Source organism: Panthera pardus, unplaced genomic scaffold (genome assembly GCF_024362965.1).
Source record: "Panthera pardus isolate Hobbes unplaced genomic scaffold, ASM2436296v1 HiC_scaffold_12, whole genome shotgun sequence".
Classification (NCBI taxonomy): domain Eukaryota; kingdom Metazoa; phylum Chordata; class Mammalia; order Carnivora; family Felidae; genus Panthera; species Panthera pardus.
Genome location: NW_026526677.1, coordinates 10,337,137 through 10,347,102, shown reverse-complemented (window position 1 = coordinate 10,347,102; position 9,966 = coordinate 10,337,137). Strand labels below are relative to the sequence as shown.

Here is a 9,966-nt window from a genome sequence, read left to right as displayed (position 1 = left end):
CCATCCGACTCCACTCTGTTCCACTGGCTCCAGTCTCCCTTCTTGTCTCTCTCTCTCTCTCTCTCTCTCTCTCTCTCTGCCTTCTTGGGGACGCAGCCCCGCCGACGTGGGGCTCCAGCCTGGCCACGGCTGGGTGCCCGGCGACTTCGGGCAACCGCTTAACCTCTTTGCCTTAGCGTGCCAAAAAGAGAAGCGTCTCCCACCCCCCGCCTCGGCCTCCCTTCTTCGTCCTCTCCCGGGCCAGCTTCCTCGGCCTTCCGAGGCTTCCGCGGCACCGCACGGGCCGATTCCTCTTCCTCCTGCCAACCCCCCCCCCTTTGCAACTGCTCTGCCACAGGGTTCCCCTCACCAAGAAGAAGACCTTGAGGGAGAATCTGATCGAGCACGGCCTCCTGGATGACTTCCTGAAGAAGTACAGCTTCAACCCAGCCAACAAGTACTTCCACGATGAGTCCGCCACCTTGATAGCCGCCCAGCCCCTGGAAAACTACATGGATGTGAGTGCACGGGCCGGCAACCGGGCAGCTCGGAGGATGGGCCAGCGCTCCGGACCCCCAGGCAGTGACCGCGGGGTCTGCGTCCGGGATCCCAGAGGCCCAGGGAGGGCAGGAAGTCACCGTCAGAGCTGTTGCCATTCATTCACTCTTTCCTCCGGTGTTTATGCATACGGGGCACCTCTCTACGTGTCCGGGACCGTGCTGGGCCCAGGGGCACAGCCCCTGCGCTCAAGGAGCTCACAGTCTTAGGAGGGACACACAGACGGTCCCCAGTGAGCCTCACAACCCCGGCTCAGTGACGGTCTCACACTGTGAGGGTGTGGCCGGGACAAGCAGGGAAGGAACAACGGGGGTTTCCAGGGGACAGGAGAGCGTCCCAGAGGGCTGACGGCGTGTGCCAGACCTCGGGACAGCGGGGGACAGAGCGCATGCGAGGAAAGGAGGCCGGTGTTCAGGGAGAGCAGAGAGCTAGAGAGAGAGGCACGATGGAGGACTGAGGGGTCGGTGAGCGTAGCCAAATCAGAGTCTGTTTCCTCAACCGCCACTCAGTTGTCTTCACCGGGAGGGTCGACACGATCGGACTGGAGTTTCAGGAAGATCACTCTGACTCTTCCATCTGGGACCCAATGGCAACACCCTGCCCCTTAGGAGATGTCGTGTCCCCAGTGTACGTGGCACTGGGCCACGGCTATGAAGCAAGCTTGCCGGTCGTTAAGAGCGTAGCCTGTGAAATCTGCCAGACCTGGTGAAAGTTAGGCCGTAGGGCTGAGGGGCCGTGTGACCTTGGGCGAGTCATTTAAATTCTGAGTGAGCCTCAAGTGTCCTTGTCTGTAAAACAGAACCACTAATATCTACCTTCGGGGGGTTGCTGTAAGTAATTAATGCAATAATGTTCTTTGGTTTTGTCTGCTTTTTGGGGGGGAAGGGGGTTTGTTTTTGTTTTTGTTTTTTGTTTCTCGTGGGGTTTTGGAGTGCTTAGCACAGGGCCTGGCCTTTGGCAAGAGCTTGGTAAAATTAGCCCACCTATTCACTTCACAAATATTTATGAAGCACCTACTATGTGCCAGAGGCTCGGCGCAAGGAGCTAAGGAAACAATGGTGGATAAACAAAGTTCCTAGAGCTTGTGTTCTAGAGGGAAAGGCAAGTAAGAGACAAGTATCTAAGATAATTTCAGGTAATGACCGGGGTCACAAAGAAGAACTAATTAGAGTAAGGGGAAGGAGAACCATGAGGGAAGGGCATATTTAGATAAAGCGGTCAGGGAGGGCCTCCTGGCAGAGGTGACAGTCGACTGGAGCACTGAATGAGTGGTGAGAGGGCGCCAGCCGAGGAAAGATCTAGAATAAACATTTGCCCGGCATAAGAAATAGCAAGTGCAAAGGCCCTGGGAGGGGAATGAGCTTGACATCATCATCAAAGAACGGCAAGCTTCACGGGGCTGGAACAGAGCTGGGAAGGGAGAAGGCGCTGCCACTGAGAATAACAATCCTGACTCTGTGCTTTCTTGAACCTGCTACACACACCGAGATTTAGGAATCAGACGCCTCGAGGGGTGCCCCATCGTGAGGGGATTTATTTACTTCCCCGTCAGCAGTTTAAATGCAAAGCAGTTCAGCCTAGACTCTGATGGGTGCTGTAAGTTTCTACCCCCTGTCCAAGAACGTGCGAACGTTCTCTAGGACTACGACACTAAGATATACCAGACAAGAGCTGAATGAAGAGGGGACAGCCGATAATCATCAGGTGTTCATGGTGCTTAGAAGAGAACAGTCAGAGGGTAACAGAGGAGCAATCAGGGAAGACTTCCAGGCGGAGGGGGAGGCCAGGCTGGGCCTTGAAGGATGGATGCATTGGACAGGGAGAGAAAGGCCGGCAGAACGGTGAAGGGAAAGGTGGGAGGTGGGCTGAAGAGCCCACCCCGACATAGTCCCCGGGGAGGCCAGGCTGGGGAGCGGTCACTGAGCTGTGCTGTCCCACCCTGGCAGATGGAGTACTTCGGCACCATCGGCATCGGCACCCCCCCTCAGCAGTTCACCGTCATCTTCGACACCGGCTCCTCCAACCTGTGGGTGCCTTCTGTCTACTGCAAGAGTCCTGCCTGCAGTGAGTGCCTGGCCCTGCCCTGCCCGGGTTCTCGGGGACCAACTGACCTGGAGCCCTGAACACCCAGGGGCTTCCACTAGGGTTGAAGCCTGGGGGGAGTCACTCAGGGATTCACTCAGCAGGCATTTCCTGAGCAGCTACTAGGTGCCAAGCACTGGACTCGGGGGCCCAGGGAGAACGGCGTGAATCACACGCGGTCCCTGCCCTCACGGAGCCCGGTCCACCGGCAGAGAACTTGAAAGGGCTCGGCCCCGCAGACAGCCATGAGCCTGCTCTGTTCAGTGTTAGCCTGGGCGACCTTGGGAAGACCGTGAGGTCTGCTGGGGACCTGCCCTCAGTGACAGGGTCCCTACTGGCCCAACCAGACACAAGTGGAACCTGGGCATGCTTAGGCTCCGAAACCTGGGGCGAGGGTTACATTTCTCCTCCAAAGCCCCACCCAGAACCAAGGCACCCCCTGCCCCCAAGGAGCACACTCTCAGCCCGTGACTCTCGCTCAGCTTTTCGAACTTGACATTGTGACTTCTTGCCCCGGCAGCCAACCACAAGCGCTTCAACCCTCAGGAGTCCTCCACCTACCAGGCCACCAACCAGCCAGTCTCCATCGCCTATGGCACCGGCAGCATGACAGGCATCCTGGGATACGACACCGTCCAGGTGAGCACCTGCCGGCCGGCCGCCTCACCCTGCCCAGCCCCGGAGCCATCTTCCGAGGACCCTGGGGACCACGGTGCACCCCCTCCCCCAGAGCCAGCTTATTCAAGCGACGGAGGGCTCAGTGATCACAAAAGTAACCTGAGAGGGGATGCAGGGGGGGAAAGTGGCAGAGATGTCACAGACATTTCTAGGGGGGTGGGTAGTAGCGGGTAAGGGAGTGGATTCCCAGAGCCACAGGCCAACCTCAAGCACCCCCAAGTTGAATGGTGGGTAGGGGCCAAGAGCGGAAGGCACAAAGGCTCAGTTCTCTTTCAGCACCTCCTTCCCCTCCTCACCCTCCACCTGCAGCCCCCCTGAGTCACGAGAGCTTCACAAGCACCCCACCCCACCCCAGCCCCTGCAGGTGCAGCAGGGGTCAGGGGCTGTGACTTGTCTGCGGTCTCCTTTGCATCCAATCATCGGAAGCTAGAGCGTGCACGCACTCGTGCACGCGCACACACACACACACACACACACACACACACACACGGTGGCCATCTGCTCTGCAGCAAATTCTCACTCCACAGACTGTGGCCATCTGGAGATCAGTCGCAATGGTTACTTCCACAGGAATAACAAGCCTTCCCGGGGACGGCCCTCCTCCCTTCCTTCCCGCCTGCCACCCTGGAAGCCAATTCCTACTCAAAATGAACCAGGGACCCTCTTGGCCCAGGGCTGGTCCCCACAGTGCTCAGCCAACCCGCGCTGACCGCAAACATCGTGGTTTCCCCCGATCCAGGTCGGAGGCATCTCAGACACCAACCAGATCTTCGGCCTGAGTGAGACTGAGCCCGGCTCCTTCCTGTACTACGCTCCCTTCGATGGCATCCTGGGCCTGGCCTACCCCCAGATCTCCGCCTCTGGGGCCACACCCGTCTTTGACAACATGTGGAATGAGGGGCTGGTTTCGCAGGATCTCTTCTCAGTCTACCTGAGCGGGTAAGTTGGGCAGGGATGGGGAGGGGGGTCACAGCCACCTGGCCCCACAGGCGGCTGTCCAAGGCTGGAAAATAGGGCTTGTGGCTTCAACGAGGGAACTTTTAAATGATGAAAGCAGGTTTCCTCTGTTAGTTAACCAAATCTAGGTTCCGGTTGTGGCTATGAGTTAATTCCAAGAATGAATACAGAATACACCAAGGGTTGGTTCGATTGAGCAGAGGTTTATGCAAGAATATCAGAGGGTGTCATCAATTTTCCTGAGACACTCGGCTTTCTTGTGACACATCCTTCTCTTTCGAAGCGATTGGTCGTGGTCGATGTTTTTCTTGAGCTGTTAACTGTCCCCCTATAACCTCCCTGCGTTGCATTGCACGGTCAGAGGTTTGCAGGGAGCTGGGGTGGGGTTAGGTGAGTGGGGACCATTATATCTGGGGCCAGTTCTTTCGTGGTTAATTTCTTGGAGTCACCCACCTTCGCTTCCCTATCTAACCCGAAAGTGCAGAGATTTAGAAAGAGAATGTCCCGGTCACAAGGACCCCTGCAATTTACAACAGGAGGAACCGTTCATCTGTTTTTCCTCTGGGACCCTTAATATTCAAGTCGGCTCTTAAACACAGCCTGCCTTTATGGGTGCTACCCATAAGAGAGGTCAGGGTTTCTCAATCACAGCACTATGGACATTTTAGACCCGATAACTCCTTCTGTTGGGGCTCTCCTGGGCATTGTAAGATGTTTAGTGGCTTCCCTGGCCTCTATCTACTAGCTCTCAGTGGCACCCCCTTACGGCCACTGGATCATGACAATCAAAGCATCCCAGACATGAGCAAATTAGAAACCGCCCCTGTCTGAGAACCTGTGAACTACACTGTCAAATCCTTACGAGCAGACACGCATCTGCTTCTTTTCTTCCCTTTTCTTTTTTTTTTTTTTTTTAATTTCTTAAGCTTATTTATTTATTTTGGGAGCAAGACAGAGAGCGCGAGAGGCACAGAGAGAGAGGGAGAGACAGACCCCCCAAGCAGGCCCCGCACTGCCGGCACAGAGCCCAATGCGGGGCTCGATCTCACACACCGTGAGGTCGTGACCCGAGCCGAAACCGAGAGTCTGGACCCTTAACCCACTGAGCCGCCCAGGCGCCCCTGCATGCACAGCAGTGAGGGCGAATATGCGGCAGAAACCACACGCGTTGGAACCAGAAAGACCTGGGCTCTGGTCTTGGTCTCGGTTCGGGCACTCGCTGGCTGTGTGGCCTTGGGCAAGTTGCCTCGCTTCTTTGAGCCTCGGTTTCCTCGCTGTGAAGCGGAAATAACAGTAGCGACCACTCAGGGGCCTTGGTGTAAGGATCACGGCTCCTGGGACTGGCAAGAAATCAATCGTGGGCGTGGCTCTTAGGACACAAATGGCAGATGTTCAGATCAATGAATGAATGGATGAATCCCTATCTCCGCCCCCCCCCCCCCCCCAGCAATGACCAGAGTGGCAGCGTGGTGATGTTCGGTGGCATCGATTCTTCTTACTACACTGGCAATCTGAACTGGATCCCTGTTTCCGTCGAGGGTTATTGGCAGATCTCCGTGGACAGGTGAGAACAAACACTGGACAGGGCAACATCCTGGCAGGGGCCCTGGATCTCCATTGCATATAGATTCCTAGTTAACTGAGCTTTCTAGAATCCCCCTGGAACAGCCAAACAGCCAGCCCAGGGAGAGGTACCCCAGCGGGAGAAAGGAGAAGTTGGCCAAGCCAGAGAGATTCCAAGAAAGACGCCTCACTGGAGGAGGCGAGCTATTGGGGACCCTCCCCATCCGCCTCAAGATGTTCTGCAAGGATGACATAGCCACTTTCCTTCCCGTCGAACAGACAGGACAATCTACCAGCATCCTTGTCCACACACCCCAGCACTGAGGAGACCCTGAACTGGCAGTCACTCCTCCCACCCTAGGGCGAGGGGGCTCATTGCAGGGCATTCATTCCCCCCGCCCCCCGCCACTGCCCCCTTTGGAGCCTGCCCCTCCCCCAAGCAGCCTCATTCCCCAGCTGTTTGTCACCCCGCTGGCCTCTTAGGGTGACCACCTACACAGGTTTGCCCAAGAATGAGCATTTCCCTGGGACGCCAGACTTGCAGTGCTAAAACCGGGACTGTCCTGCGCAAACGGGCACGTAGGGTTACCTTGCACCTGCCGCAGCCATGGCTAAAAGTCCCTCACTTCCTCTACGTCCTGCCCCTGCTCCGTATCTCTGTCACTCCCCGCCTGTGATGTCCTCCTCCCGCTCTGTACCTCCCTAGCAACCGCTGGGTGTCCGCTTCCCTGAGAAGCCCTCCCTGATTGCTCGGCACCACCCCCTTTGCCCCCTGGATCATGCTTCTGTTCCCCTGCCACGTGTCCTGCTCCTCCTCGACCGTGAGCTCCCCGCAGCCTGGAACCGTGTGGCTGTCCGGTTTTGCATCCCCCATGCCTAGCACAGGGCAGGCACTCGGTCAATATTTGTTGAGTAACTGAATGCACGATGGAGAAGCTGGAATTTTATGTGTTGGCCTGTGGAGGGAAGGAGGGGACCCTCTGGGGCCACCTGGCTCCTCCTTGGGGAGATCTACCCCCTGGGGACTCAGGGGACCCTTCCTTGTATCTCATCCATGTGTAGCATCACCATGAACGGACAGTCCATCGCTTGTAACGGGGGCTGCCAGGCCATCGTTGACACAGGCACCTCTCTGCTGACCGGCCCAAGCAACGCCATTGCCAACATCCAGAGCGACATTGGAGCCAGCCAGAACTCATACGGCCAGGTGAGTCCGGCCCTGACTGCCCTGTTCTGGACCCAAGTGGCAGGTCTGTCCGCCACGCAGAAGAAACCCAAGTCCTCCTAACCCTCAACTCTTTCCAGATGGGGATCAGCTGCTCAGCCATCAACAACCTGCCCGACATCGTCTTCACCATCAACGGCAATGAGTACCCACTGCCTCCCAGTGCCTACATCCTGCAGGTAAGGGGGCTCTGGGCCAGCCACCTAGGTGTGCCTGCAGGGAACGCGGCCAGCTACCACACCGCGCCCCACACCCCGCCCCCCGCTTTTGCACAAGGGAAAGGGCTCTTCCACAAGAGGAAGCTGAAGGCTGCTCTGGACAGCCTCCAGAGAAAATAGGATACATTGTAAACAGCTGCAGGCATGAAACTGTGGGTGCAGCGCCCCTCCCCCAACAGGGCAAAAGTGAGGCAAAGGCCCGTGGCAGGAAGAGAGGGTTTCTAGCTGCACACCTGAGTCCAAGCTGGGTGCCAATTACTGGCTCGCGGAGTCTGAGCAAGCGGCAGCCGCTCCCGGCCTCAATTTCCTGGTCTAAAAACTAGAGACGCCAGCTTCCCCCATCCTCCGAGGGTGGTGAGGGTGATCAGGTCGGAGCGACCACATCAAAGGCGCGAAAAGGGTTGAGCAAATGGAAATCGCACTTTCCGCAGGGCGGGGCTTGTGAAGTAACAAATCTTTACTTGGTAGATTACAAGCCACGTGGGGGGGGGGGGGGGCGACGCACCGCCTGTTAGGAAGCCAGGGGGAAAACTAGTTTTGCCCAGTGACTCGAGGCTATTCAGCAAGAAGTGCTGAGGTCCGGGGCCGGTCCCCCAGGCATGCTGATTCATTAGTAGGGGGCGGGGCCTAAACAGTGGGGTTTTCCTAAGCCCCCCAGGTGATTCTAGCGTGCAGCCAAGGTTGTGGCCCGGTGCCCCAGTAAATGAAAAGGACTAACAGCCGATCCCCTTTGCCACCGGAGGGGGTCAGAATAATGAGAAAAGGCTGTGTCACCCCAGCTTCCAAAATCCTTCACGGCGGCTGAGTTTTCCCTAAACCCCTCAGCCCCGATGTTGATGTCAGGGTCTGTACAGCTGCCAGAAACACTGGATAATGTCTAGTAATCCCTGGAAACCAATAGTAGAATGAGCAGTTTATACAGGCCGACCCCCGGCCGAGAAGAGCCACGTCCCCGGACACCAGCCAGGACGCCGCTCCTTGCGCGTGCCTTGCGGCGGCCCGCGCTGCCTGCGGCTTAGTCCCCAGTGCCTTGTCACTGCCGAGCCAGTGTCCCATCTCCAGCTTCCTTCTCCTCTTCTCCAGAGCCAGCAGGGCTGTATCAGCGGCCTCCAGGGCATGAACCTCCCCACCGCCTCCGGAGAGCTCTGGATCCTGGGTGACGTCTTCATCCGCCAGTACTTTGCCGTCTTCGACAGGGCAAACAACCAGGTCGGCCTGGCCCCCGTGGCCTAAGCCTGCGTCTTTCCCGCCACGTCCCCAGGAAGATCCAGCCTTTGTTGTCCACTCTAGATGTATATAATTCTCCTGATTGTTCTTCCTATGGGATCGTGGAGGCGGAATCTTGGCCCTGTTCCCTATCATACCAATAACGTAGAATAAAAACCCCACCTCCTGAAACATGCTCTGTGCAGTCTCTTCTCTTCGTATTTCTCGCCGCACCATGGGGGTTAGAACGCCAGGCCAGGGGGACAAGATGACCACATCCGCTTGGACCCCACCAAGCAGTGACAGTGGTTCACACCCCATAATCGAGTCAGGAAGATGAACAGCCCTCCGCGGGTTTGGCTGGGAGCGTCGTGTAAAGACAGGCACCAGAAATGCCAGGCCTGTTGCCTCCTCGTGGAACAGGGCACCAAGGTTCTTGGTGAGGGAGTCAACTTCTTTCTCCCAAAGGCAGTAAGAGATAGAAAAAGAAAGAGATGGAGGGCAGGTAGCTTTCCACCAACATTCCTAAGCAGGCCAGGCCAGGCAAGGGTCGGAGGGGTGACCAAAGCTGACACCCCCAAATCTACTGGGCTGCTCTCTGTTGGTCAGCTGCTTGATCCAGACCAACGCCTGAAAACCCCTCGAGCCTCTCACTCTGGGTACAGATAACTGAATGGGTCCATTTTCCCATCAATGAGTTAAACTTATTTTTTATTTATTTTTTTAATGCTTATTTTTGGAAGAGGGAGAGGCAGAGCGTGAGTAGGGGAGGGGCACAGTGAGAGAGAGAGGGAGCCGCAGAATCTGAAGGAGACTCCAGGCTCCGAGCTGTCAGCACAGAGCCCGACGCGGGGCTCAAACTCACGGACCGTGGGATCATGACCTGAACCGAAGCCAGACGCTTAACCGACTGAGTCACCCAGGCGCCCTGCCCTGTCAGTCATTTAAAGAGGACGGTGTTCCAGGCCCCTGAGCCGAGGGTGTGAGAAGGAAGTGAGCAGGCTCATTAGCAGATACCGCCCTAGCCCTGCAAACAGGAAATCCTTAGAGCATTTCTGCCCATGGGTTTGGAAGCACAATGTCCAATGAGGAACAAAGTTACAAAAGAAGCAGAAAACACGTAGAGTTCTAGGTGGTGCTTCCTGGAGGTGCCCAAGGCATGTTTCCCAAAGGCTTGGCGAAGTGCTCCCGCAAAGTGATCTCTTTCACCTTGACGCAGCTCAGCGTGATGCCGCTTCCTTCCGGGTTCCTCTCTCGCTGGGGAACCCACTGCAGACCCCAGCTTCTCAGCTGCACCGTGGGAAAAACCCCCACAGCCAGGGGGCCGCTGGATTCCAGGCTGAGGGCCGGCACTAGGCCTCCCTGCAGAGAGGGAGTGACTTTGGGGTCCGCAGGACAACATGGCTTTGGAAACTCTCTTGTTGCCATCCTCCCCTGATTTGTCATTTGTCACCCATGCAAATATAAGATGTGGGGCTCTAGGATGTTCCGGTCTCCCTA

The 9,966-nt window shown here is 56.8% G+C and overlaps 1 protein-coding gene across 1 annotated transcript; it reads left to right on the top strand.

Moving 5' to 3' along the window:
* Positions 1 to 311: 311 nt before the first annotated feature.
* LOC109246533 (pepsin A) lies at positions 312 to 8,658 on the top strand. Its single transcript, XM_019414575.2, has 8 exons — positions 312 to 497; positions 2,484 to 2,601; positions 3,140 to 3,258; positions 4,037 to 4,236; positions 5,702 to 5,818; positions 6,880 to 7,024; positions 7,123 to 7,221; positions 8,344 to 8,658. Exons 1-8 carry the CDS (start codon positions 492 to 494, stop codon positions 8,491 to 8,493), a joined length of 954 nt encoding a protein of 317 aa, XP_019270120.1. The 5' UTR covers positions 312 to 491; the 3' UTR covers positions 8,494 to 8,658.
* Positions 8,659 to 9,966: the final 1,308 nt, after the last annotated feature.

What these genes read in the sequence shown, in the direction of transcription:
- LOC109246533 (XM_019414575.2), top strand. An exon ending in TGGCAGATCTCCGTGGACAG is followed by an intron (nt 5,819 to 6,879) that starts GTGAGAACAAAC and finishes ATCCATGTGTAG; the next exon opens with CATCACCATGAACGGACAGT. An exon ending in GCCAGAACTCATACGGCCAG is followed by an intron (nt 7,025 to 7,122) that starts GTGAGTCCGGCC and finishes AACTCTTTCCAG; the next exon opens with ATGGGGATCAGCTGCTCAGC.